Source organism: Marmota flaviventris, chromosome 19 (assembly GCF_047511675.1).
Source record: "Marmota flaviventris isolate mMarFla1 chromosome 19, mMarFla1.hap1, whole genome shotgun sequence".
Classification (NCBI taxonomy): Eukaryota; Metazoa; Chordata; class Mammalia; order Rodentia; family Sciuridae; genus Marmota; species Marmota flaviventris.
Genome location: NC_092516.1, coordinates 7,493,149 through 7,518,737, shown reverse-complemented (window position 1 = coordinate 7,518,737; position 25,589 = coordinate 7,493,149). Strand labels below are relative to the sequence as shown.

Sequence of the window (25,589 nt, the reverse complement as noted above, 5' to 3'; positions counted from 1 at the left end):
GAGGCCGACTGGAGCCTCCAGAGCCACCAGGGTTAAGCTGTGCGTCACTAGGCAAGCCTTAACCCTCTCCGAGCCTCATGGACTCATCTGTGACATGTGACCAAGTGCGTGCCACCTTCAAGAACTCTTAGGGAGCAGGTTTGGGATGACACCTGAGCAGTCAGTGCTTGTAGTTAGCTGTGTGAGCACTTCCCATCTCAAGGCCAAGTGGAAGATACCCATCCAGACTTTATTCCTTAAATACTCTCCACCTAGCATGTGGAGGCATCTGACCAGATGGGCAAACATAAATACAGTTACTGAGTGTCCAGGACACGTCTGCCTGGGTCTCGCTCAGTCCCAGCCAAAGTCCTGGCTGGTCATCTGGTAGAACTTGCGGTTGAAGGGCCGGTAGAAGTCCTGTAGGCGCTGGACCACAGCCTGAGGCACACGGGGGTGGGGCCTGCCCTTGGACTTGCCCAGGCAGCGGGGGCGGCTGCTACCCTGGGCCTTCTTGAGGCAAGGGAAGCCCTTGGTGGCATTGAAGTAGAAATGCTTGTCCGTGACAACCCGTTTGAGGCCCAGGAAATCCTGCACGCGCCCGACCTCTCCTGCTGGATCGCTGACCAGGCGCTCACCACTGACAAAAAGAAAATGGGACAAAGGGAAGTAGCGCAGCCAGTTCTCCAAGTGCTGAGCATAGAGGCCAATGCGAATGGCGCTCCAGGCCGTGTCCACGGGGCCCAGGCCATGGCGGAAGGCCAAGGCACGGAAGCTGGGCAGGCCGGGGGTCTTGGAGAGTGTCTGGGCGTAGTCAGAGATGGCCCTGGTCACTGGGTTCCGCACCACCACGATCAGCTTCGTGTCTGGGGACATGCTGTGGATGCGGCGGGGGGCCTCCCGTGTCACAAAGTAGCTGGGGGTCTTCTCCATGGTGATCTGGCCATCTAAGGTACGTGGCATCAGGCTCCTGGGGACAATGGGAGAGGGGTGGCCCGAGTGGGTGCTGGGCATGGGTGAGAGTGCTTCGGCTGTGAAGCCTTGTCCCCAGGTTAGACCTGAAGCTCACCCTCCCTCCCACTCAGACCCAGTTCCTGAAGAGCTGGACGGGAGGTGCACTGAGGGGGCCCAGGGAAAATAGGATGATGGTCACTGGGGAGAGGGTGGACAAGGAACTCCTCATCAGCCATTGGCCATCCTGGGCAAGCTCTAGGACCCCTCAGCCCAAGTGGCTGCTCCTCTAAGGCCTCGCAACCCCGCCCATCAGACCCATCCTTCCCAGAGCTGCTGGCCCCCACCTTGACATTGTTCTCACCCCAGACCAAGTGCCCCTGAGCTGGCGAGCCTGGCCTTGTCGCCTGCAGGCTTCTGTGCTCCAATCACTTGAGGTCACCCTTTCATTTGATGGCTGACAGCGTCCCTGAATTAGGTCATCAATTATTGTTATTGACAAGAGTCGCTGGCAGGGGGCCTCTCCCCCATGCCCTGTAGTTTAATTATACCCTCCCCCGGACTTCAGTCACCCACCTGGGCCCAACTCAGAATGCCAAAGAGCCACCAGCAGAAACCGAACATTTGAGAAATTAGTGACATGGCAGTGACCCCCCACCCTGGGGCTTTCCAGACCTTGCAGGGGTCCCAGAATGCCAGGCCAAGGACTCAACACTTCTGAGATTCCAAGATTCAGAAGGAGTCAGCTGACCACAGCTCCCAGACTTTCCCAAACCAGGGGGAGCCCATCCTAAGCCCCCAGGCTGGGCAGGCCCAGGCACCCCAAGTGGTGTCCTGAGGCAGCGCCTGCAAGCCAGGTAGTGCAGGGTGAGGTTGGGCAGGGCAGGGCAGGTCAGCTCAGCAAACAGCTCCAAGGGCGGGCTGGGAACTAGGTCAACAAAGAGCCCGTGCCAGGGAGGAGACACCTCTGCCCAGCCCTGCCCAGCCCTGCTCCCACCAAGAGTCCCGAGGACTGGTCCAGCCAGGAGGGGGACACACAGGGCCAAGTCCAGTCTCAGCCAGCCTAACTGACCCACAGACCTGTGTCCTCTCTCTCTGTTCAGACCCCTAGGGACACTGTCAGGCCGACACAGGTACACAGAGCCCCACAATGCAGTTGCCTGTGGTGGGACAGGAAGTACGTACATGTGCCAAACAGGCAAGAGGGAGACCCAGGATGCCAGGCTCCCCAGCACTAACCATAACCAAAGCATAGTTGGGTGGGCAGCATGGGGGGAGCCACCCCATCCCTCAAAACAAGGTCCAGGGTACAGCTAGCCAATAGAAATCACCAGGGTTTGTGAGCAAAAACCATCCTCACTCTACCCTAGTTCCATTTGATAGGCAGCACACTGAGGCTCAGAGAGAAAGCAGGACATGCTGAAGATTGCTGACCCTCAGCCCTCCTTGAGGCCCACCTGGGAAGGGGTGTCTGCATGTCCTCTCCTCCCAGAGCCCCTGACTCCCACCACCTACCCTGTATGTCTGGGGATCCTTTTGGAGACAGCACCAACTTCCCCAGGGAGAGCTCCAAGAGACCCTGGCTGCAGTCTGCCAGCCAGGGCCCCCTTGCCCCAGGTGGAGTCATAAGAAGGGGAGTGTCCCCTCACTAAGCTCACTGCCGGGAAGGGAGGACACCAGGCCTCACCAGAAGTCACCGTCTGGAGCCCCATCCCTAGCTTATCCCCTCCCTTCTTTGATGTGCCCTGACCACACCCCATTCCCCACACCAAGTGATTTCAGGGGCCCAGCCCTTTTCCTTCCCAGACTAGACACCTGGTTCTGAACATCTCTGACTCTTCTCCTGCGGAGGCCTAGAAGACTGCTCTCCCTCCATGCTTTCTCTTCCAGGCAGTTGGAGAAGCAGAACTTCCAAGGGGGCAGTAACTCCCAGACCCCCTGTCAAAAAAGGGGGCAGGAGGACTGGGGACAAGCACTTCCTAGACTCACTCCCACCACAAGTCAGCTCTGAGATGGGAGATCTTTGGGATCAATGATTTCTGAGGCCTCCCTGGGCCTCATGGTGAGGTGGGGGATGGGGAAGGGGGAGGATGTGCAGAGCAGAATTCTGACCATCCATGGCAAACTTCTGACAGGCGGTTCAGAGGACCCTCCCTCCCTGCCGAGCCCACCTCATCTGGTCTGCATTTCCCTGTGGCTTCCACCCAGCCCTGGGCCACTCTCCCTCCTCCCTTCTCAGCACCCCCACCTTTGTGTCCCATACCTCGCCTGGGAGATCTAGCAGAGTCTGGGACCCAGTGGAAACCAGTTATTGTTCTTAACCTGATGCCAGAAAGTACTGGGGGGTTTGTCCTCAGCCACAGGATAGGGAGGACTGGCCCCATAGAAGCCCCTTCCTCCCTACAAACACATACCCCCTCTGCATTCACTGCTTTTGCATCCGGAGAACTAAGGAGGTTCTCCCTGGAATCCTTTTGGCTCCTACCTGCCCCCAGATGGAGTTCCTGGGGTATCTGTGTGATTCCAGCACCTGCCAAACAGTGGGTGCTCAATGATGAGTGAACAGGAAGCAGATCCTGTTTGAGTTTGGGGTTCTCTGGGGCCATGGTGCTCAAGTATTCAAAAGATGAGCAAATGGAGGTCCAGGAAGGGAAAATAGTGTGACCATGGGCAACCCAGGACCCATTCACCAAGGCCAGGGGATGGCCAAGGTCACTGTTGGGGGTAAGTGTGGATCAGTTCTCAGTGGAGCAGTGTCCCAGAAATTCAGCTTGGGGAACTGCTTCTCCTACCTCCCCCAACCTGCACCTGGAATAGGGCCCTGGGGGAACTCAAGGGCTCCACCCAGGCCTGTGTCTGGGAACACTGGGGCAAGGGTGGACATTTTCAGAGCTTGGGGCCTCTTCATGATGGTCCAAAGAACAGACCAGCACCGAGGCTGCGGCACTGGTGAGCAGAACGGCACCATGTTTACACACCTCAGCACACGGCCACGCCTGAGACACTGGGACACACCGTCCAGAAGCTCACACTTGGCTTGCTCTGAATCAGGGGGGTCAGTGCTGGCCAACCCCAAGGGACAGCCCTGGATTAATGGGACTGTGGCCACAGGACATGACCCCTCCACAACCCTCACTGGAGGTGGGTTTTTAAAACGAGAAAGTAAAAAGTCTCTTCTCAGCAGGGTCACACTGTCCTGAATGCACCCCACTCCTCTCCTGGACATGTAGTCTCCCCAAGATTCCCCCTAGGTGCTGAGAGCCATAGCCAAGTAGGAATGACGCATGTGTTTTTGGGTTGAAAGGTGACCCTGGTCAGGGATTAGGGTGGCTCCAGGTTAGGGCGGATCCTGCTGGGATTGGGGCATATCCTGCTGCCCACTCCTTGAGTTCCCGTTGAGTTCTCGCGGGGTTCTGAGAGAATTGGTACGCAGAGCCCGGTGGAGGGAGTGTATTTTTCCCAGAACATGCGTGTAGAGTGCCAGTGAGAGTTCGGGAATAAAGAGTTGCTGTTTGAATCTACAAGGCTTTTGTGGTGGCTCGGTTATTTTGTGCCCAGACAGACTGCGGCACCTAGGGCTGAGGGTATGACCCCCACCCTGGGGCTGGTCCCTGCTGCCTCTCAGACCCCTCGCCCTCCCCAGAACTTCCCCCCAAGCAGAGCTAATGCCAGGGCACACCTGGGTGGGCCTTGGGATCCTGGCGCCTTCAGAACCTCTCAGCACCTACCCGGCCTCATCTCACCCTCCTGGCTTCTCCTCAGTTCCTCTTCACCTCACAGATCCCCTCAACTCCTGTCAAAGCTCATGGGGCCAGTGGCGGCCATGAAGTCTGTGCGTCATTAAAAGGTGCTCCCTTGACCTCTGGCCCCTCTCTCCTTTCTGCTCTTCCTCCCCTCCCTGCACCAGGAATGGGCCAGTGGTCTTTCCCTGGAGCCTGACCTGGGAGGATGCCCAGAGATGGAACACCTTCCCTCACCATGCCCAACTTCCCTAGCACCAGGCCAGCACTACCCTTCAGAGGTCGGGAGCCAGCTCCCCTGTTCTCCACCACCACCACCCCGCCCCACCTACCAGTCATCTCAGTGCAAAAGGCAAACAGCAAATGCATGCTGGAGGGGAGGATCTAGGAACAGAGAAACTGGTGTGCATATGTGGGTCCAGACTGGGTGCTGCCATCCCCCACTAATTCTCCAGGTGACCTAGACTGAGGGTATGACCCCCACCCTGGGGAAGAGGTGAGAGCCCTCTGTGAATCCTCATTATCCCACAGGAAGGGACAGGGAGACTTCTGGACACAGACACAGCTGCAGGAGGCAGAGGGCAGGGCCTGGCTCTAGCCTCCAGTGCCAAGCTCAGCAGCTTGCTTCAGCTGAGGCAGGGAGCTCCCCCACATTCCACTGCCGCACCCCAATTGGGGTGCAGGGCAGCTACAGAGCCCTGTGCAGGAGACTGGGTCCCAATCCCCCACCTGGCAGCACTCTCCTTCCTACACCCAGACCTAACTTTCTCCAGACCAAAGACCAAAAAAGCCCCCTAGGGTGAGAGCACTTTTTAGGAGGCCAGAGGGAACTTGGAGGCCCTTTCTAAGGTAACTGGCCAGGAGATGATTGGCCATGCATACCCAGAATAATGATTGGGGGACAGGGTGCCACTGGACTCTAAGATCCCACTGCCTGGAAACTACTTCCTGAGTGGGATCATACACCCATCTACCCATCCCCACCACAATCATGCGAGTCCCTCCACAGACTCCAATAGGGCTTTCCCGGGGTTTTCTAAGTTCCTGGGACCCGTGACCAGGTACCACCTTTTCTCTGGGAGCTGCATCCATGGGGTCAAACTGGAGCCCCCAACAGGCTGGTCTCAGTCCCAATGTCCCAGGACTCCTCCTGTTGCGATCCTGTACGGAACCAGCTGGGGCGCCCATAGAAGCTGACAGGCAGATGGGTAGGAAGCTCACCGATACCAAGCGAGTCCGCGATCATAGCACCTATCGAAGAAGTGGGGCTCCGAGCCCAGAGCGCGGACGTCCGGGTGCAGCCGCAGAAACTCGAGCAGGGCGCGCGTGCCACCCTTCTTCACGCCCACGATAAGCGCCTGCGGAAAGCGCCGGAGACCCGAACCGCTGGCCACCGGCAGACCTGGCGCTCCAGGGCGACGGGCAAGACTGGTCAACTCTATGCGCGCCGGGGCCAGGGCCGGGGCACGGGCGGCTGGCGGGCAGTGGCCGAGGAGGGCGCAGAGGCAGTAGGCGCCGAGCACCAGAGCCACCAGCGCCAGCAGCGCTCGGGGCGTCCTCAGTGGGGGCCCCTGCCCGGTCCCGGTGCCCTGGCCGTCCCCGGACCCGCCGCCCAGGCCGCCGCTACCTGCCATAAGGCCACGCCACACCCAGGCCCGGGAGCCGGGGCCGCAGGCAGGAGCACATCCCGGCCCGCGCAGCGCTCAGCCCGCGAGCGCCCAGCTTCTGCTCGGAGCCCAGACGCGGGACAGCCGGGGCGCGGGCACAGGGCGGGACCTGGGGCGGGGCCGGGACGCCCCTCCCCTTACCCCCGGCCCGGGCTGCGCCTGGGACACGCAGACACCGGTGTGGACTCCCGGTGCGGACTCCCGGTGCGACCGGTGGCCACCGGGGCAACCCCGACGCGCCTGCTTGGAGATCCTGGCTCTAGCAAGCTTGGCTCGTGTCTTCACTCCTGCACTGGGGGTGGGGAGGATGCGGCGCAGGGGAGGGACGCAAGGTAGTGACAGGGCTTCTCAGTTGCGCAGGACTCATTCTTAGAAGGCCCATCCTGGCCCCTCCCGGGCAGGGGCAGCAAGTACATGAGTTGACCTCTGGGCTCCGGGAGCTGGAGCCTCATCACTGGGCCATGTGGACCAAAGAAGTGCGAGGATAGCCCGGGAGCCCACCTGCAGAAGGAGAACAAGCCAGCCAGGCAGTCTAGTGCCCGGAGGGGTTTCCCAGAGGTCAAGTAGCCTGTGATGCGCCTGGAACTTGCAGCTGGCAGTGGGCCTAGCCATCCAGCGGGGCTGGAACCCTGCCTTTCGGAGAGGGCTAGACAAGTCGAGTTGGGGAGACAGGCTCAGAGAAGTCACTTTCCAGCAGCCTAGTGAGCTGACTCAGTCTCTTCTACCCAGTCACAAGGTCTGTCTGCCCAGCCTCATCCACCTGGTGGTCCCCAGATGTCAGTAACCCATCTGGAGAGCTGGCAGATTGGGTCCCTCTGGAGGCATGAAGAATTTGAGAAGACCTGCAACAGGGGCAAAGGGGAAGCCCAATCCTGTCCAAGGAGCTCCCTCTGAGGGTGGAGTGATCCAGGGAGCTCTCAGAGCTATGAGAACTGCTGGCCCAGACGCTGCAGAGCTTCACAACCACCACCTTCACCAACCTCAGGCTCAGCATGCAAGGAAGGTAGGGGACAGGATCAAGGCTCAGAGAGGGTGAGCAACTCACCCAGGGTAGCAATGGAATTGGAATCTCCACCCCACCACCCAGATGCCCAGGCTCTCTCCAGTCCTTTTGGAAAGGCCCTTGTCCTGGGTTCTGCTCATTGATAAGCATCTGGACAGGTCCTAGTAGCCCAGGTAGCCTCTGAGAGGTAGAGGCCTCCATGACCCACAGACATGTCCAGGGCAGCCCTGGTAAAGGGGACCACACTGGACCAATGGGCTGAAGACCACCAATGGGCCCCCGACTCAGGTTCCAGACACCAGGACTGCACCTGCTTGTTAGGGCAAGCCTCGGCCAGCAGCTCCATGGGCGGGTTGTTGGCACAGCCCTGTCTGGGGAGCATGTTAGCACATGCATGATCCTAGGAAGTTCTTCTTCTGGTCTAGCTTAAAACGGGATGTGTTCCAGACTGACTGGTTCTCCTCAGAGCCCTCTTGAGAGGGCCCCACCACACCCTGCAGCACCCACCTAATCTGAGCAGTTACCACGCAGGACTTGATTCCCACATTTATTCTCTGGTGACCCTGTATCTCCCTTCCCAGCACTGGGTAGCCTTCCCCACTCCTGCCTTTGATTCTGTCCCTCCCCTTGCCAGGATAGCTTTTCCTCAATCCCCTCACCTGCTGAGGACGGAGACGTCCAGGACACATTTGGTCAGAAGCCAGGAGGTGGAGGTCCGGGCACCAGGGGGTTGGAAATGGACCTCTCCTTCCCCACTTCTGCTTGGCTTTCTGGTGAGGAGTGGGTACAAATCTGGGGATGCCCAGGATGGCAGCCCTGGCATGTTTGTTCAAGCTATCCCCAGCACCAACCCAGAGCCCACATCCCATGGACTCAGTAAGTGCTGTCCGAAGGCAGGTAGACGGGGAGAGGTCAGGGAAGGGTTTCTGGAGATGGTGACCAGGTGAAGAGGAGAGAGCAGGCAAAGGAAGGAGAGGGAGCCTCAGGCCTTCCTTAGAGGCCTAGAGTCCACCTGAGATTGGCCTCGGCCCACCTTGCTCTAGCCACGTGGCCCCAGGAGCCTGAGCCTCCAGGTCCTTCTTTGTAGAATGGAGCCTTTACTGAGTGCAGAGTGTTTTTAGTAACAGCTTTATCAAGGTGTGATCCACATGCCACAGGATTCAGCCTCCTAAAGCATGGAAGTCAAGGGCTTCCAGTACATTCAATGCTATGCAATCACCACCACAGTCCACTCAGAACATTTTCATTACCTCCCAAAGAAATCTCATACCCTCTGGCAGTCACTCCCTATTCTCTCCTCCCCAAAACCCCCTGGCAACCACCCAAGTGCTTTCTGCCTCTATGATTTGCCCATTCTTTGCCAAATCTGTCCTTCCATGCCTGTCTTCTGTCACTAGGCACAAATGTTTTGCAGGCTTATCCGTGTTGTAGCAGGGTCAGGGCTTTGTTTCTTTTTTGTGGATAAATATTATTCCTTGGTATAGACGGATGAAATTTTGTTCATCTGCTCAGAAGTCAAAGGACATTTGGGTTGTTTCTGCTTTGGGGTTATAATGAACAATGCTAGCATAAATAGTCATGGACAAGGCTGTGTGTGGCATGGACATGTGTCCCATTCCTCATGGGTATATATGCCTTGGAGTAGAATTCCTGGTCTTATGGGAACCCTATGCTGAACCCTTTAGGAAGAGTCCCTTTGAAGGTGAAATTGGTAATTTCAGGAACTTCCTCCCAGGGTTCCTCAGACAGGGCTCCCTCCCTCCCTTCCCCCAGGACTTCTCAGCAGGTTCTCCATTCTGTTCCTGCCCTGCATTGCTCTCAAGGCCCAGCTCCTGCTCCCTGCTGGCTCACTTCTGTGTGACCTAGGGATAGTGGGTCCCCTTCTCCGAGGCACAAGGCCCTGGGAGAATCGCTTACCTCCTGCTCTCTGGCTGTATCTCCTCTACCCAGAAATGCCCATCAACAAGTTCCTTCTGCCCAGCTGATCTCCCTGGGGGACCCGCATCTTTAAGAGTCCCTCATGGCCCAAACTCGTGGACCCCCTGTCAAGGTAAAATGGCCAGGCAAATGGTGGATCTGTCCGCCCTCCATACCCTGGCCCTCTGACACTGGAGGGACAGCATGCAGGTAGTCAGGCCTGGCGTGGTGGCTGGGAGGAGGGGACTTGGAAGGCGAGGGGACAAGCTGCTCAGGCTGTAGCCAGCAAACACCTTCCCTGGGGGAGATGACATGGGCCAGAGACAAATGGAAAGTCGGGGGAAGTGGAGGAAGGGGTCCTGGGGAGCAAAGTCATGCTGGAGGGAGGCCCCGCTGGCCTTGCAGACCGTGGGCACCAGCTGCCCAGCTGTACCTGTGCCACCTTCAGACTGCTTCTTTCTTGTGGGTGATTTTGCTCCTCGTGTGTCTCCAGCTACCCATGAGCTCGACAAGGGCAGCAATTGGTTCGGTGGTGACTCCTTTGGAGGCTCCACACCTGACCCTGACGAGGACCATGAGCACTTGTTGAGAGACCCATTGAGTGTTTGAGGCTATCTGTCGGTCTGAATCTGGTTGTGTCCCTTTCCCACACCTTTCTCTTTCCCAGCCCGTCCCTCCCCAGAGTGGACACCCCAGCCTGGGGCCCCACATCAGCAGGCCAGGCATGTAAGCATCTGCCCCACTCTGGCATGGGATTAATGACACTGTGCCTCCCTCTGTGGGGGGTCGTGGCGGGCACACAGTCAGGAGCGCCAGGAACTCCCTCCCCTAGAACCACACCCTTCACCCCCCAGACCCACTCCCGCAGTCTGCGCAACCAGAGCCGGAGAGGGGAAAGGAGGGAAGGGGCTGTGGCCAGAGGGCGGGCCCAGCTGTCCTTGATTTGTGTGGGGTTTTTCCACTTTGGATGGTGGATTGCCCGAGCACATAGAGGATGTGGTTCCCTTCTGGGAAGAGGCCCCTAAGACAGGATGATCCCCCATCCCACCCATCCCAAAGCCCCGTGTTCTCCGTTCACTGTTCTCAGTTCACCCTAGTGGCCTAAGCCAGGCAAGGCAGACAGGAACCGACAGGGACAGGGCACTGTTAACAGCAAGGGCTTTAGGAGCCTTCTTTGCCTCTTTCAACAGGTGATCTCACCACCCCTGAGAGCCCAGCTCCTAGCGATAAGGATGCGGAGGGCAGAGGACATGTGACAGTGACCACAGCACTAGAAAGAACACCCAGAGCTGCTCCCACCCTAGGGGACCTAAGTACTTCACATCTGTCTCTCCTAGGCACCAGACCAGAAGGGAAGGGCTTCCCTGGCCTTACTTGCCAGAACCTGGCGTCTTGATCCTGCTGACTCAAGGACACTGTGAAAGAGAAGGGTCATGCCACAACAGACCAGATTCCCAGTGTCAGACGGAGATATGGAAAAAAGTCCTTTGGGCAGGAGTAGAGAGAAGTGAGGGGTCCTCATCTCAGTAGTCACGGCCAGCGGTCATGCCTGCAGGAAATCCACCCATAGCTGTAGGGTTTGCCAGAAGGAACCAGACCCCACTCCTTCAGAGGGTTGGCTCTAGCCAGCTTCCAGCCATACTCCCTGATTTCCCTGGGTCTTCCTGGAAGAAGCATCACAGATCGAGGGCCATTTGCTACTGGTCCCTGCGTCTCTAGGGCAGGGAACAGGTGCCCACGATTCATAACTGTGTACCCACCAGCCTGGCCCAGCTCAATTTATAACAATGTAGCCATCTAAAAAAAAAAACAAACTTTTTTTTAGTTGTATATGAACACAATGCCTTTACTTTATTTATTATATGTGGTGCTACCTAGTGCTTCACACATGCTAGGCAAGTGCTCTACTGCTGAGCTACAGCCCCAGCCCATAGCCATCCTTCTTACAGGCTGGCAGTCCCACCCTAAGGAGAGGAGGCTGGCAACAGCCTTTGTTCCCAAGGGGGACGAGAGGAGGGTCCCCTAGAGACAGGGCTTTCCCTGTCCCCCAATCCCCACCTCCTCCAGGTTCATAGCCCCAAGCCAGACCTCTGGACATGTATGCCCTTCAGCACTATCGGCTGGGGCTCTAGCTCAGTGGTAGAGCACTTGACAAGTGGTCCCATATCAGGCCATCAGGGCTCTATAGCCAGGTATGTCCTGCTGTGCCCTTGAGATGATCCCCATGTACTAAAAGGCTACTGTGAACATGTCCACAAGGAGCAAGACGCCTGGAGGCAGGCTCAGGAGCCCATGCTCTGAAGAGGACCCAGGAGCAGGTGTGCCTGTGTGTGTCTGTGCAAGTGCAGGTGGGCACAGGTGGGCGCAGGTGGGCACAGGTGGAAAGCCCTGCAGCCAGGCCCCAGTCACCTTCCCCCAGGGTGGAAAGCCCCAGCACTGACTTGCACCACATGCCAATGTCAGGGCCAGTGAGCCCATTCTGAAGGTCAAGTGGGGACCCATCTGCTGGACTTTGCAGAGTGACCTATGCAGTCCAGGCCCGGGTGCCCCTTCCTGAGTCAGCCTGAATGGCACATCTGGGATATAGGGGATGGGCAGGCAGTGGGAACGGCAGGCATGGTGAGGGCTCTAGGGTGCTGGTTGGAAGCCCCCCTATCCTGGCCCTGGGTACTAGGGCTCTGGTTAATGTAGCTTGGGGGCCCCAAGAGTGACCAGTGGAGAGCCTAAAGGGGAGGGTACTAAGGGTTACCTGAACATAATCCCTCACAACCCCCAGTGTCTGTGTCCTTGTAAAACTAGGGAGATGTCCATGGTTTGAACCCTGGCTTTGAAATTATGATGTTTCATCTCCAACCAGGATATTTGTGAGTCTTGGTTTCAAAGGGCTTGGTGGCACTTTGCAGAAGAGGGGCAGATGACACTGGGAGGAGAGAGGAACAGAGCCAGTGGGTGCCAGGGCCCTGTGGCCTCAGCCTGTTGGCCCTGGGCTCCCCCACCTCAGGGTTCAGAGGCTTTCTAATCTCTTAGTCCAGGGGTTCTTTGTGGGACCTTGGAACTTGGGCCCATGGAGCCCCTGTGTGCCTGGGGAAGAGTTAGAGAGGATAGGACCACTGGGTTAGAGAGAAGACAGTGTAGCACATGTGTATACTACCATTCTCTCAGAAGAGGGTGACGGTCAAGTTTGAAGGGGCCAGGAAGTAGTGGGGGTTGGGCGTAGAACCCTGGGTTCTGGGTTCTTCCTAAGCACAGAGCTGAACATGATTGGCCCAATGCCTGCCTGGCTGACTGTTGGCGTGAAGATACTTCCCCAGGAGATTGAAGATGGAGTGGGGCACTCCCTAAGGGTCCTGTCCTTGGCCAGACTGGGCTTGACCTTCAGAATGGGCTCACTAGCCCTGACATTGGCATATGGTGCAAGTCAGTGCTGGGGCTTTCCACTCTGGGGGAAGGTGACTGGGGCCTGGCTGCAGGGCTTTCCACCTGTGCCCACCTGCACTTGCACAGACACACACAGGCACACCTGCTCCTGGGTCCTCTTCAGAGCATGGGCTCCTGAGCCTGCCTCCAGGCATCTTGCTCCTTGTGGACATGTTCACAGTAGCCTTTCAGTACATGGGGATCATCCCAAGGGCACAGCAGGACATACCGGGCTATAGAGCCCCGGTGGCCTGATGTGGGACCACTTGGATGATGCCCAGCCTCAGACGCACAGGAATCGGCCTGCGTCCCTGGCACTGCCGTATTGGGCGGGCGTGGACGAGGGGCCGAGACACTTGCGCAGCGACCACTGGGTGCCTCCGGGCACTCAGCCGCTGGGTCCCTGGGTGGGGCTGGGCGCTGCAATCCCCGCGAGTGATCGGAGACATCCTGCGGCGCCCCCAGCGGCGCTGGAGAGAACTGCAGCCCGCTCCAGCTCCAGCGCCTGTGCACTCAGTCCCAGTTCACGGGCCGTGCGGAGCGAGTGCGCCCCCTGCCGGTAGGCTGTAGACCTGTACTGGATGGGAGTGGGGGATATGATGGCCCTATGTGGTTTGGCGGTGACCTTCGCCAACACTTGCGGGTTCCTCTTCTTACCTTCCCTCCCCCTCCATGGTTAGGAGGTTCCTGCTTCCTTCCACCAGCCCCAGGCCACACCCCACCCATTTGGCGGGGAAGGAAAACCTGAGGTGTCCAAAAGTCCTAAGCACTATCACTTCACTCACTCATTGTGCAAATGTCTACTGATGCTCATCTGAGCCGGACTGGGCCCTGCTCCTGTCAGCTCCCACTGTCCCTCTCAGGCTACCCACCCACCTGGCCCAGGCCTGCGGGCTGCAGTTGCTGTGGCTGGCAGAGCACCCGCCCTGACTCTAAGGCTGTTCCCCCAGGCTCTGCCTGGCAAGGAAGGGGCAGAGGTGGGGGAAGAGGGCCCTGTGCTCTTGTCTCTCCAGAACTGTGGTGACTAGAGGTTGTGGTGCAACCCAGGAGGAGGAGGGGGACAGTATGAGGGTGACTAGTGATTCCTGCAGGATGCTAGAACTAGAAAGGCTGTCTTCCCTCGCCCAGCCACTCTACTGACACACTCTGCCCATGGTCAACCCTGTCCTGGGTCCCGGTGTCGTCAGGCTCACTCTTGTGTCTCCTCCCTTCCAAGGATCTTACTTGCCGGCCCCCACTGAGCCTCCCCAGTCCAATCTCCCTGCTCCCTAACCCCCTTAACATAGCTGTGCAAATGAGCATAGGGCAAATGGGGTGCAGGCAACTCCCACCTCGGCTCTCCATCCCCAGCTGACAGGCCTGTGTGCCACCAGTCTGAGCATAAGGAAACAGTCCTAGGAGCTCAGCCAGGACTCACTGACCCAACTTATAGGAGGACACCCACCTGCTCTTAGGCCCAAGTCCAGTCTCAGGGACATGATGCACCAGAATGCAGAGCTGAGGGTGCTGGGGAAATTGAGCACAACCCAAGATCCACACTAGCCCTGAGGTCCGGGCATTCCTGCCAACCACTCAGCCCACTGCCTCCACCCCGCGGGAGTCTCCTTCAACATGCCTGCTGGCCTCAGGCTGTGCACAACAGGCAGTCACAGCCTTCGTAGAGCCACTATTTCTCACATAGGGTGAAGGAGAGAGGGGAGCCACGTATCCCCAGAGGACCTGACTGGCTACCTAGCATGACACACTGACTCCACATTAGGGCAAACAGCCCTGGCCTGGGACAGGGAGGAGACTTTAGGGAGCAGAGTCCTGTCCCCGGGCTGGGCTGAGCAGGTGAGTAATGTAGGCTGGCTTCTCCCTCTTCTACTTGTGTGTACCTGCTGGTTCTGCCCCTTCCCCTGCCGGGGGGCGTGTGCCCTCTACTGATTATGTCTATTCCAATCATACATTCCAGAACTAGAGAAATAACCACAGATGGCCCACTGTGAGAAAGACCACAGCTTACACTCCACTGATCACCCAACCTCCTGAGCCCCTACCCTGGCAGTGACATTGGGGCCTCCTAGAATTCACATCAGTTCAGAATTAGCATCAGTATTCAGTGGTTCTCAAAAGGTCTGAATACTTTCTTTTCCAAAGTGCATAGACAAAAAGTTGTGGGTCCTCTTAGAGAAGGCTGAAAGAAAGATTAACAGGATAAATTTTGGAGGTCCTTCCTCAAAGGGACCTAGGCTCCCCTTCAACTGAGAGGTTCTGCATCTATAAACTGGCCCAGGCCTAGAGATTGATTGACAGAGAGGCATTACTCAGTTCCAATGACTGCCATTGCACTTGAGCTTTCCCAGTCTGGAAACTTAGGCGTAATACCTGACCCAGAGAAGAGCGACCCATTCCCACATATTACCCCAGGCACCTGACAATATGAGTTGGAAAAGCCATGTAGTTCTTATGGAGCATATCATCTCTCTCATGGGGGCATTTTGTACCTCAGCCTGGGACAGGTCTCAGGGCCTTTGTATGTGCTGTGCTCACTGCCCAGGAAGCAACTCTCTTTGATTCTCTCACCTGCCACTGCTGGCTGAGATGACCCCCTCCTCACAGTCCTTCTCCCTGACCACTGGGCAAAGGGGCAGGCAGTCCCCTAGTTGCCCCCTTCACACATTCTAGCGCCATTACTCTGCTTTTCTTGCCCACATGAGCACCTGCCAATTAACTTACTACCGTCTGTCTCCTAGGTTTCCCATGAGACCTTGAGAGCAGGGCCCCGTTTTCTCCTGCTCACAGCTGCATCCCCAGCACCAAGCACTAAGTATTTGTGGAATAAATGAAAAAAAAAAAAAAAACTGTGCAGAGGCCTGACATCCAAGTACTTGCATCCTTGATGTGGTTACCGAAAGCAGTGGGCTGGGGATGTAACTCAGTGGTAGAGCAAAGCCCTGGGTTTAAACCCTAGCGCTGAAGGAAAAAAAGAGACAGCAGGGCAGGTGTCATTGATTTATTGATTTCTTCCTGATTACTCCAAGAAGATAGGGAGGTGGGCTTAAGAATCATCTGCCCTCTTAGATGGCAAGAGCTTTTGAATTCATACAGTAAGGTGACCGCATTTGGGTCTGAACTGGAAGGACTGACCCCAGGGCCCCAGCTACACTGGTGAAGCAGTGCAACAGCAGCCCCTTTCCCAAGAACCAATGAAGCAAGCTCTACCACAGATTGGGAAACAGGGTCCAGGCATCTCACCAGGAGATGAAGAGTCAAGAGTCTGTCACATCAGCCTGCGCTCCTAGTGGGTCACAAATCATCACCACCCTGGATGGCTTAGAAGGCTTTTACCAGAGCAGATCATAGAGTCACCAGGGCTGGAGCTGCAGGCCAGGGCAGCCCTTGTTTGCATTCTTCCTCCCAGTACAGCTTGGGGAAGAGGGGCACAGCTTAGGTGAGAACCAGGGCTCCACAGACATGGGTCCAGACAGCCAGGGAATGGGCAGAAGGTCAAGGAGAAGAGAAGGTAGGGGGTACAATGATATTCAAAGACAAGATAAGCCCAGAGACTGTGAGCTGGAGGCCAAGATAGCCAGCAGCTCAGCCCCAACCCTCAAGGCCCATTCTGGCAGAAGACTGGACTGTTGCAGACAAGTGCTTTGCCCAAGGCTGTCCAGCCCAGAACTCAGGCCGTGGGTGCCTTCCTGGTGTCTTAGTCACTGCCACTACCTCCCTGTTGAATTTCCAGGGTTCCAATGCCAAAGTGGGATGCCAGAGTGTGCCCATGGTGCACATACATCTGGGGTAGGTGTGGCAGCTCGCCTAGTGCCCCTCGGAGGCAGCACTTTCTTTGCCTGAAAGAAAGGAGAGGATAGAAAGCCACTGTGAAACTGTGCCTCAGACACCAGCTGAGCTGGAAGGCCCAGAGGCCTGGGCCCTGAGAGTCTGTTTGACAGGGGACAAAGATGATGAAAGGACAGAAACACCACTCAGGCTAATCATGCACCAGGCCCTCAGAGGGTGCTCGTTTTACCCCACTGTGCTTGTGGTGTGGCATGTGCTAAAGACAACAGCCCAATTCCACAGGGTATGAAACAGAGATGAAGGGAATGGCTGGGGTCCTGGTGACAGCCAGGGAACACTGAGATGAGAACTAGAGTGTGGGGAGGAGACAGGCAGCTGCATCTGCAGACAGACTGCTGAGGCACAAGGTTCCCTGTGAGCAGGTGAGGTGCAGACAGAGGAAGCCGAGCTGGCAGAATGCACAGCCAAGAACACCACCAGCAGTGGCACAGGTATCCTGAACTGCACCATGTACCAGGCCCGAGGGTTCTGCATCCCATGCAGCCATTCTTATCGGCCCTGGGAAGGAGGCTCTGCCATCACAGGCACTAAACAGAGGAGGAGGCAAACTTAGAGGCTGAGAAGCAAGCCTGAGATCACGACCACAGGGACACGCAGCACATGACCCAGGTCCTCAGCTTTGCTGGCCCCAACTACTGACTATAGCTATAAGAAGGGCCAGGACTCCAGAGAAAACCCTTTGTCATACCCTCCCACAGATGCCCCCTCTGGATCACACAGAGGGAGCTAAAATTTGCAGCCACTTTTTGGGGTGACCCTGGGAAGGCTGTGAGCAGTGTGATTTGGTGCCCCTGATATTTTGCCATAGAAAGTGAACAAGCAGGGGCTGGGGATGTAGCTCAAGCGATAATGCGCTCGCCTGGCATGTGTGGGGTGCTGGGTTCAATCCTCAGCACCACATAAAAATAAAATAAAGATGTTGTGTCCACCGAAAACTAAAAAATAAATATTAAAAAAAAATTCTCTCTCTCTCTAAAAAAAAAAAAAGAAAGAAAGTGAATAAGCACAGATGTGTCCTCCCCTGCCCCAGACCTCCGCAGTGTGTGTAGTTGTCCTCCAGCTGCAGAAGGTCAGCTTACCTTTAGGGATGAACTTCATCGAGCTACTAAATATTCAGAATCGGGATTGCCCAGGCTTGGGGCCATCGTTCAGGAATTCATGGCCCAAACCATTGCCACATCTGCCACAGGACACCTGGGAAGCCCACAAGGTAGCCATGTCAGTTCTGGCCCATCAGACAGCCCTGGTGCAAGCCAGTCCTACTGTGGAAGGCTGACCTTCGTCCTGGGGCCTAGGTAGGGAAACTGCCCTGATGCCCACATTCCACCAGGACACTAGGCTTTCCCCAGGTATGGAGTGGCAGTCCCCTTGCTGAGGCCAGAAGCCTCAAATAGTCAGCCTGGAATTCCCAAGAGTTGTGGGGGAAGCAAGGAAGGAAGGTGTGACTGGTTCTCTGGCTCTCCCTGAACACGCCCCCAACTCTGGTCACTGTCACCCACCTTCAAGGCCTGAGGTCGATTGTGCTCCGCACGCTTGGCCACACTGTCAGCGTGGATGGTCTCAGTGAATGCTGGCCATGGGGATGAGTGTGCGTACTTCGCATGGCTGGAGAAGAGCTCATAGCCACACTTGGCACACACATAGATGCCTGGAGTGTGGAGAAAGTAAAGGCAGAGAAATATCAATGGCCGCATGATTTGGAATCTTTTAACATTTCCATTTTACAGATGAGGAAGTTGAGGCTTGGTACTGTGGACATCCAGTGAGGTGTGTGGCCAGGAAGAAGCCCAGGCAATCTGATAGGGACAGAGCACTTACCTCACCACACCCTGCAGAACCCACAGAGAGGGGCCCTGAGTGGTCAGCATGACCACCTGGCCCCACTCCCATTTCAGCAGCTATCCTACTACCCAACAAAGCCCTGAACTGGACACCCACCCACTGGCCTGCTCTCCAGGGAGGAAGAAGATAGTCCCGGAGAACAGGCCTCCAGCAGACAGGGAACCCAGAAAGACAGGGGCCGGGAGGACAGATTTCAACCCATCCCCAAAAGATCACTTTGTGGTAGAGAGGGCAGGGGCAGAGAAGTTTGCAAAACTGACTTGCAGATTATTTGAAGAACTCAAAACAGGAAACTCCATGGGTACTGAATCACTCCCCACCTATCTGGGGACAGCCTCCCCTGAAGTCTGTGAATTATTCAGCCTTTACCAGGAACTCAAGCAGGAAGCAAAGAACTAGAAGATGCTATGGAATGGAGTTTCCCTTGGCAGAGGACAAGCGGGGTCTCATAGCCAGAGGGTCCAAGGAACAATTTTGCCCTCATGGTCCTGTGTCACAGCTGGTCCCATAGTGCTCAGTGTCATAAACCAGTCCCCTAGAGGATTAACACTCAACAGATCCCATACCAGGGAGGCCTGTGCCCTAGTCTTTCCTGTGGATGTGTTTTTACCAAATTAGTCCATTATCAGGAGTCCAACCAGCTAGATGAGAACTTACCAGGGCCTCTCACAGCCTGGGGCCAAGGCTGAGGTTGGGGTATGCCCCAAACTACCGCACCTATTTAGTCACTTGCCAAATTTCACTGACAGCTGCCAAAAACTGCAACCCTGGATACCCAACCCGGAAGGCATGGGCAGGTGGGGGAGGACACAGACGGGCACATTTTTATTCAGTGCTTGCTCACTCACCAGCGGAAATGGGAACCCGAACTGCCTTCGGGTTAGATAGATTTTCCATCGCGCCGTTCAGATGACCAGTATACCCCGGCCTCCTCACCACCCGCTACACAGCTGGACCCACGGCTTCCCTCAGTTCTCCCCTGGGGTCCTCCTACTCCCAGGACCTCCGGGGTTCCTCCTCCTCGACCCCCTTTGCCTTCAATCGCTTCTCATCAGCTGCCACACACGTCCTATTCCCGGACTCGGACTCCACCACCACCCGAAGCGAGGGGACTCCCCTTCTTATGCACTCCTTCCATCCCACTCCCTCCCGGCAGGGGCGACAGGCTGGACCTGGCTCAAAGTGGTTCTGGAAAACCTCGTTCCCGAAGAAGCTGCAGAACGACATGGCACCGCCGGGACAGCCTGAAGCTTGCAGCCCGGGACAGCCTAAAAAGCAGACTGGAGGGAGCCGGCCCGCGCCCGCCTCCCCTTCCCGAGGACCATTCACTCTGCAGCCGCCCCAGCCCCGCCCCTAAAAAGGACCAATCAGAGGGGCACCAGAATTTCGCCCGGCCCGCCTCCCGATGCCCCGCCCTTCTCGAAGACAGGCTGGATCCTGTCTTCCAACAGGCCTCGCCCATCGGTGTCTCCTACCGACCACTCCCGACCGCTTCCCAGAAGCCCCGCCTCTGCCGCGCAAAGCCCCGCCCCGTCCCGTCCTTAAGGCCACAGAGTCACAGGGCCTCAACGGGATCTTGGGGACTCAAGGGGATCTTGGAGACTCCTGCGACCAGGCTCCAGAGTGGGATGGCGATGCACCACGGACCCGCATCCCCTCGCCCTGTCTCCAGAGCTAAGCCCTGAGCCACCGACCGGCCCTTCCGGCCTTTCTCGCGCCCTCAACTCTCTGAGACACTGGGAAGAGTTGACCCCGGTCTTTATTGGACAGAAGAGGCAGGTGGGGTGTGTGCATCTCAGGCCCACGTAGCTTATAAGTCTCCCGAGGTCTCTGGCTTTTCCTTTTCCAGATGCTTCTTTTGAGGGCCCTGAGGAGGACAGGAGGATTGTTAGTCACAGGAGTCTGTCCAGGGATACCGTCCAATGGCTGCCCTGCTGACCCTAAAAGCCCTCCTGTGGGTAAGGCAGGGAGATGCCCTGCCAGCTCCTTCTGCACCAGTTTCCCTGGCCCAGAGGAGGAGAAATATGGAGTCTGAGCCCCCAGAGAACATGAGGGCTGAGCTCACCATGAAGGCCCTCTTCTCCTGGGCTGTCTGAAAGCAGCCATGGCCAAACTTAGAGGTGGTGTCAATGAACTTGAGCTCAATATTCTCCAGGGCCCTGCGGCTGTGATGCACCAGGAGGGACTGGAAATGGGTGGGAGAGGAAGTGTCAAGGCCAGAGGGTTCCCATCACCGCCCTTCACCTTAAATGCACACCAGGAAGGTCTTGCTCACCCCACTCCAGTCAGACCCTCGCTTTCAGCTCCCACCCCCCTACCCCACCTTGAGCAGGCTGGAGGATGGAACAGGCTAGCTGGGACAGCCCATGAGGGACAGGACCTCCTGTCCACATGCTGTGCTGACCTTCCTCAGCGTGATGACCCGCTTCTTGGTACCAGCAATGCAACCCTTCAGCATGACAAAGTCGTTGTTGACTTCCCCATAGTGGGGGAAACCACCCTGTGGGGGAGGCAAGTCAGAGGCCAGGCTAGTCAAGGGGTGCTGTATTAGGAGGTGGGTGTGGCTGGGAGTCCTGGAATTCCTACACACAGGGCTATGATGGAAGGAGCCCCATGCCCAGCCCCCAGGCGAGGGGGTGACATCCTCATCCTGGATCACTAATCAGGGCAGCATCTGAGGCACATGCTAAGTTGTTTTGTGTCTTAGCTCATTTAGTGGTCTGCATTTTTGTGGGGAGAACTGAAGCTCAGAAGGTTGGAGTCTCTTGCTGCAGGCTCTAGCTGCAGCCCCTTGGGCTGGGCTGGGCTCGGCTTCAGTCCACAGCAGCACTGCTGCACCTGTGAAGCAGCCGGAGTGCAAGCTCCTCAGAGGAGGCTTGGAGAATGAAGGAGACTGCAGGGATGGGGGCCACCAAATGGCTGCTCCCTAGTCCACTGGGCCCACATTACTGCCCACCTGGCAGGGCCATGTGCCCCCATCTGCCCGTGGGAACAGCATCCCACTGTGGGGCACAAACCTGAGCTCCTGACTGCCCCCTACATGCTCCTTGGCCAGCCTGGCCTCCCACCTCACCAGGGGTGTGATGGACTTGTCAGTCACATCATAGCTGGTGGATGCATTGTTCTTAACCAACTTTCCGTCTTCCATGTGCAGCCCTCTGCCAATATGGTAGATCTGCCAGGAGAAGAGGGCAAGAGGCAGGCTCTGGAACCAGGGGCATGTCCACATCCATCAGGACACGTGCTCAGACCCAGATGGGGATTTAACCATGCAGGCAGTGTCTGGGTCATGCACTCACCCACTGAGGTCTCCCAAAGCCATGGACATACCTTCTTGTTGAGCTCAGTGCGGTGGTGGTAGCCCTTCTGCCCAGCCCGTGCAATGGAGCAGCCCACGCGGGCAGGGTGCCAGGCACCAATGCAGGCCACCTTGCGTAGCCCCTTGTGGGTCTTCCGAGGCAGTTTCTTGGTATGCCAGCGGCTTGTGACCCCTGCAGGTAGACAGGGCTGGTGGCTGAGAAGCCAGTATGGCCCCCACCAAGCAGCCTTTCCTGGAGACAACATCCCCTTTTGGCCCTACCTTTGACACCCCGGCCTTTGGTGACAGCAATGACATCGATGACCTCACTCTGGCTGAAAACACTGTGCACTGTCACCTGCTTCTCCAGCCGAGCCTGCGCCCAGGCCACCTTTTCAGCCACCGTGCCGCCGTTCAGCTGGATCTCCATGATATGGGCCTTCTTCTGCCGGAAGGGCAGCAGCTTCATCTGCAGGCATGGTGCAGCCTTCAGTTCCCAGAAAGGCACACTCCCTACCCACCTGCAGACAAGGCATGGCCAGCCAGGGACCCTAGGTCTTTCTGTGCCCGGCTATATGCTGTATGCTGTACACTGTGGGGACAGCATGGAATGAGGTCGAGTCTCACACCCAGGGAGCCACCATCTAGTTGGGAGACAGATAAGCCAAGTCAACTATTGGAGAGGGATAGGTGCTCGGATGGACTGACATACTTCAGGAGTTGTCAGGTAGGGCCTCTCTGTGGAGATCATATCAATAATCTTTCCATTAGGCAAAGATCTGAAAGTTTCTGGGGCAGAGAAAATATCATGGGCAAAGGCCCTATGGCAGGAACAAGAGTTGGTGGGACAGAAAGAAGGATGTGGCCAGAAGGTGGTAAACCGGGAGGGTGGCAGGTCCACACAAGTTGAATAGGAAGGAACTCAGCCTTTCTTCCAAGTGACGCAATTAGTCAGCAGCATCGGCTGATGCTTTGTGAGCCAGAGACTATGGGGACACACAGACCAGTTAAATCACAACATAGTGTTCAACAAATATTTGTAAAGCACCTACTGCATATGAGGCTCTGTGTGGGCCCTGGGGCCTGACAATGAATAAGGCAGGTGAGGCTCCTGCCCCATGGCCTCTGCCCGAAAGAGCTCAGGTCTGTTGATGGAGATGGGCATTAACCAACAACTCACCCATGAACTGTGGGTGTGAGAGTACCTGGGGAGAGCGCCTATTCAGTGGGCTGTGGGAGGCTCTGGAGTGGAAGGGCAACCTTTCTCAGGCCTAGAAGAAACTTCCTTGAAGGTAAAACACCAAGAACTATTCCAAAACAAGCCAGAGGGTGCTGGTTACCTGTCAGCCACCAAGCCAGAGCCCAGGGAAGAGCACTAATCACACACGAAGTGCCAGAACCCAGAGGGGGCAGCCAGCCCTCCTAATTGGACATTTGGTGGAACACTCAGGCCCTTCAGAGAAATTTGGGGCATGGCCAATGCCCCCACGGCCCCTGGGAGGGCACTGACAGTCAGTGCCCTAGCCCTGGCTGCAGGTGTCCAGCCAGGAAGTTGGGCAGCCCTTGGCCTTGTGCCTGAGACTCTGGGTATTTTTAGGCTGACATTTGTCACAGCTCCTCAAAGCTGGAGGGGAGTGGGGCCAGGGGTGAGCTCTGCTGGGTGGGGTGGGGCTGACCTGGGAGTGGACAATGACCCGAATGACTCTGCAGTACTTCTTCATGGCGGCAAAGTCCTTCTGGAGCTGTTTCTTGCCGTCAGTATCCCGCCATCTCTTGCAGGCCTTGGTGAAGGCTTTCTTCTTGCTTTTGTGCCTGAGCCCCATACAGGAGGTGCTCAGAGGCTCCAGCCAGGGTGGCCCCCAGCAGTCCTGCCCCTACCCCACCTGCAGCTCCCCAAGTAGGAAATCTCTTCCCTGAAGCTCCTGCACTGGGTCCAGTTGGTCCGAATTTAACACAGGCTGTCCCCCCCCCCCCCGCCTGGCTTTCCTCCTCTCCCTGTAAAGCGGGGTAACTCCCTGCCTCCCTGTGGTCCAGGCACCTGGACGCCACCCCAGCTGCCCCACTTCTGTGCTGCTGATCCCACTTCCAAATCAGGCACCATACCCCAGCCCTGGGCAGACATTACTTCTAACCCTCAGCAGAACTCTGGAAGGTGGAAATTATCATCCCTATTCTATAGAGGAAGAACCTTGGATTCACAGGAGTTAAAACTCTCAGATTAGGGCAAATTTTTACTGGAAACAGTGAGAACAGGACAAATAGCACTTTCTGGCCACTTGCTCTGTGCTAAGCACTGGGCACATTTCACTAGCCCTGAGCTCACAGCCACCCCACAACACAGGGACCACCCAGCCCCATCTTACAGCAGAGGAACTCAGAGGTCAGCCTCTCTGGTCCCACAGCCTGCACTGACCCTGGGGCCCAAGCTCATCATCTCCCACAGAGCTTCAGGGATGGCCGGTGCCTGTGTCTCTAAGTTCTGGTGCACAGGACCTAGTGCATGGAAGATCTGAGGCCTGAGAGTACCTTTCTACGCACAGGAGCTTCTGGATTGGCTGTATCTCTTTTCACCTTGGCTGCTCCGAAGCTCAGAGCAACTCTGATATTCCATCAAGTTAGCCCTGTAATTAACCCTGGGTATTATAATATTTGCTTCCTTGTTTTCCTCAATCCTGATTTCCTCTCCAGACCTTTAAGACATACTCATCCCTTACTGAAGTGAAGCACCTGCAGCTTCCTACCTTCTACTCGATGTTGACACCTCTCCTCTTAGCCACCCACCGTCACTGTTCCAGCACAGAGCTGGGTGTGGCCCTCACCAGTCCTTGTAGAAGCGGCGGCGGCACTCATCACTGAGGTGTTCTGCAAATATGGTCTTGAAGCTCCGCAGGCCTCGAGGGGTGGCCACGTAGCCTACCACACCCACCACAACCAGGGGTGGTGTCTCCACAATCGTCACTGCCTCCACTTCCTCCCGTTTGGAAATTTCTAGATGAGACCCAGGGACAGGATGATGAAGGAGACTTCCTGAGGCCCATGGGGAAGGGAGCAGAAGAGATGGCCACACAGGGTGGGCCAGGACAGCATGTAGCCAGTGGTTAGGGCAGCTTTCCTGCAAGGTGGGGTTGGGCCTTCTTATTTTTAATAATTTAAATGTATTTTTATAAGTTCCAGCAAGACCTAGAAAAATCCATGATCACACAGATACCACTGTCTAGGCTGCCGTGAAAAAAAAAAAAAAAAAAAAAAAAAAAAAAAAAAATATATATATATATATATATATATATATATATATATGTTTTAAGAATATTTTAAAGGAAAGAAGGAATGGAGGGAGTGAGGAAGAGACCTGGGGGGGGGGGACATGCATTGGTATTAATGCCACCTAAAAAAATTAAGGTACTAAGTTTTGTATTATGCATACTTTGCCACAATAACAAATAAAAGAGGGCCAGGTGTGATAGCACACATGCCTGAAACCCCAGCAGCTCAGGAGGCTGGGGCAAGAGGACTACAAATTCAAGGCCAGCCTTAGCTAAGAATTTAGTGAGATTTTGTGTAAAATTTTTAAAAGATTAAAAAGGGCTGAGGATTTATCTCAGTGGTACGTTGCCCTGGGTCCAATCCCTAGTACAAAAATAAACAAATAAATACATAAATAAATAAGAAGGTGGGGGATGGAAAACAGATGGGTGTTGTCAGGAAGGGGCAGGAGGAATATGACTGCACAGGCCACCCAAGGATCCCTCAGGGGAGGATTAAGTGGTGGGTGCCCAAATTTACCCAGGGGACAAAAGTGCATACTGTGTACCTGTTTGAGTGTGCTAGCACATGCAGAACCAGAGAAACCTAGTTTGTGGGTGATCACGTCCATGTCAGTATGGTTACTTCTTACCACTGCCTGTGAATCTCTATTTATCTCAAAACAAAAC

General features: G+C 56.2%; 3 protein-coding genes across 6 annotated transcripts; all 3 read right to left on the bottom strand.

Moving 5' to 3' along the window:
* Positions 1-208: 208 nt before the first annotated feature.
* On the bottom strand, positions 209-6,304 carry Hs3st6 (heparan sulfate-glucosamine 3-sulfotransferase 6). Its single transcript, XM_027940936.2, has 2 exons — positions 5,892-6,304; positions 209-949 (listed from the first exon to the last, which is right to left on the bottom strand). The coding sequence occupies exons 1-2, from the start codon at positions 6,302-6,304 to the stop codon at positions 334-336; spliced, it is 1,029 nt and encodes a 342-aa protein (XP_027796737.2). The 3' UTR covers positions 209-333.
* A 9,350-nt stretch (positions 6,305-15,654) lies between these two features.
* On the bottom strand, positions 15,655-19,646 carry Msrb1 (methionine sulfoxide reductase B1). The gene is made up of 4 exons (XM_027940572.2): positions 19,532-19,646; positions 18,017-18,165; positions 17,597-17,711; positions 15,655-16,507 (listed from the first exon to the last, which is right to left on the bottom strand). Exons 1-4 carry the CDS (start codon positions 19,584-19,586, stop codon positions 16,476-16,478), a joined length of 351 nt encoding a protein of 116 aa, XP_027796373.1. The 5' UTR covers positions 19,587-19,646; the 3' UTR covers positions 15,655-16,475.
* A 454-nt stretch (positions 19,647-20,100) lies between these two features.
* On the bottom strand, positions 20,101-24,528 carry Rpl3l (ribosomal protein L3 like). 4 transcript variants are annotated; one of them, XM_027940983.3, is made up of 8 exons: positions 24,399-24,525; positions 23,334-23,469; positions 21,940-22,126; positions 21,690-21,850; positions 21,433-21,534; positions 20,764-20,859; positions 20,425-20,544; positions 20,101-20,226 (listed from the first exon to the last, which is right to left on the bottom strand). In XM_027940983.3, exons 2-8 carry the CDS (start codon positions 23,376-23,378, stop codon positions 20,170-20,172), a joined length of 768 nt encoding a protein of 255 aa, XP_027796784.1. In that variant the 5' UTR covers positions 23,379-23,469; positions 24,399-24,525; the 3' UTR covers positions 20,101-20,169. The 4 variants fall into 4 exon arrangements, 3 of the variants coding, with proteins under 3 accessions (XP_027796784.1, XP_071461924.1, XP_071461923.1); XM_071605823.1 differs by lacking the exon at positions 20,425-20,544 and having other exon boundaries at positions 20,683-20,859; positions 24,399-24,528; XM_071605822.1 differs by lacking the exon at positions 20,101-20,226 and having other exon boundaries at positions 20,457-20,544; positions 20,683-20,859; positions 24,399-24,528.
* Between the last annotated feature and the right edge of the window lie 1,061 nt (positions 24,529-25,589).

Bases quoted from the DNA above. Each gene is read 5' to 3' on its own strand.
- Hs3st6 (XM_027940936.2), bottom strand. From the start codon at position 6,304: ATGGCAGGTAGCGGCGGCCTGGGCGGCGGGTCCGGGGACGGCCAGGGC. The intron at 950-5,891 runs GTGAGCTTCCTA...CATTGTCCCCAG, and splicing joins CGCGGACTCGCTTGGTATCG to GAGCCTGATGCCACGTACCT.
- Rpl3l (XM_027940983.3), bottom strand. From the start codon at position 23,378: ATGAAGAAGTACTGCAGAGTCATTCGGGTCATTGTCCACTCCCAG. The intron at 21,535-21,689 runs GTATGTCCATGG...TTCTCCTGGCAG, and splicing joins GCACTGAGCTCAACAAGAAG to ATCTACCATATTGGCAGAGG. The intron at 20,545-20,763 runs GTCAGCACAGCA...ACCCATTTCCAG, and splicing joins GGGTCATCACGCTGAGGAAG to TCCCTCCTGGTGCATCACAG.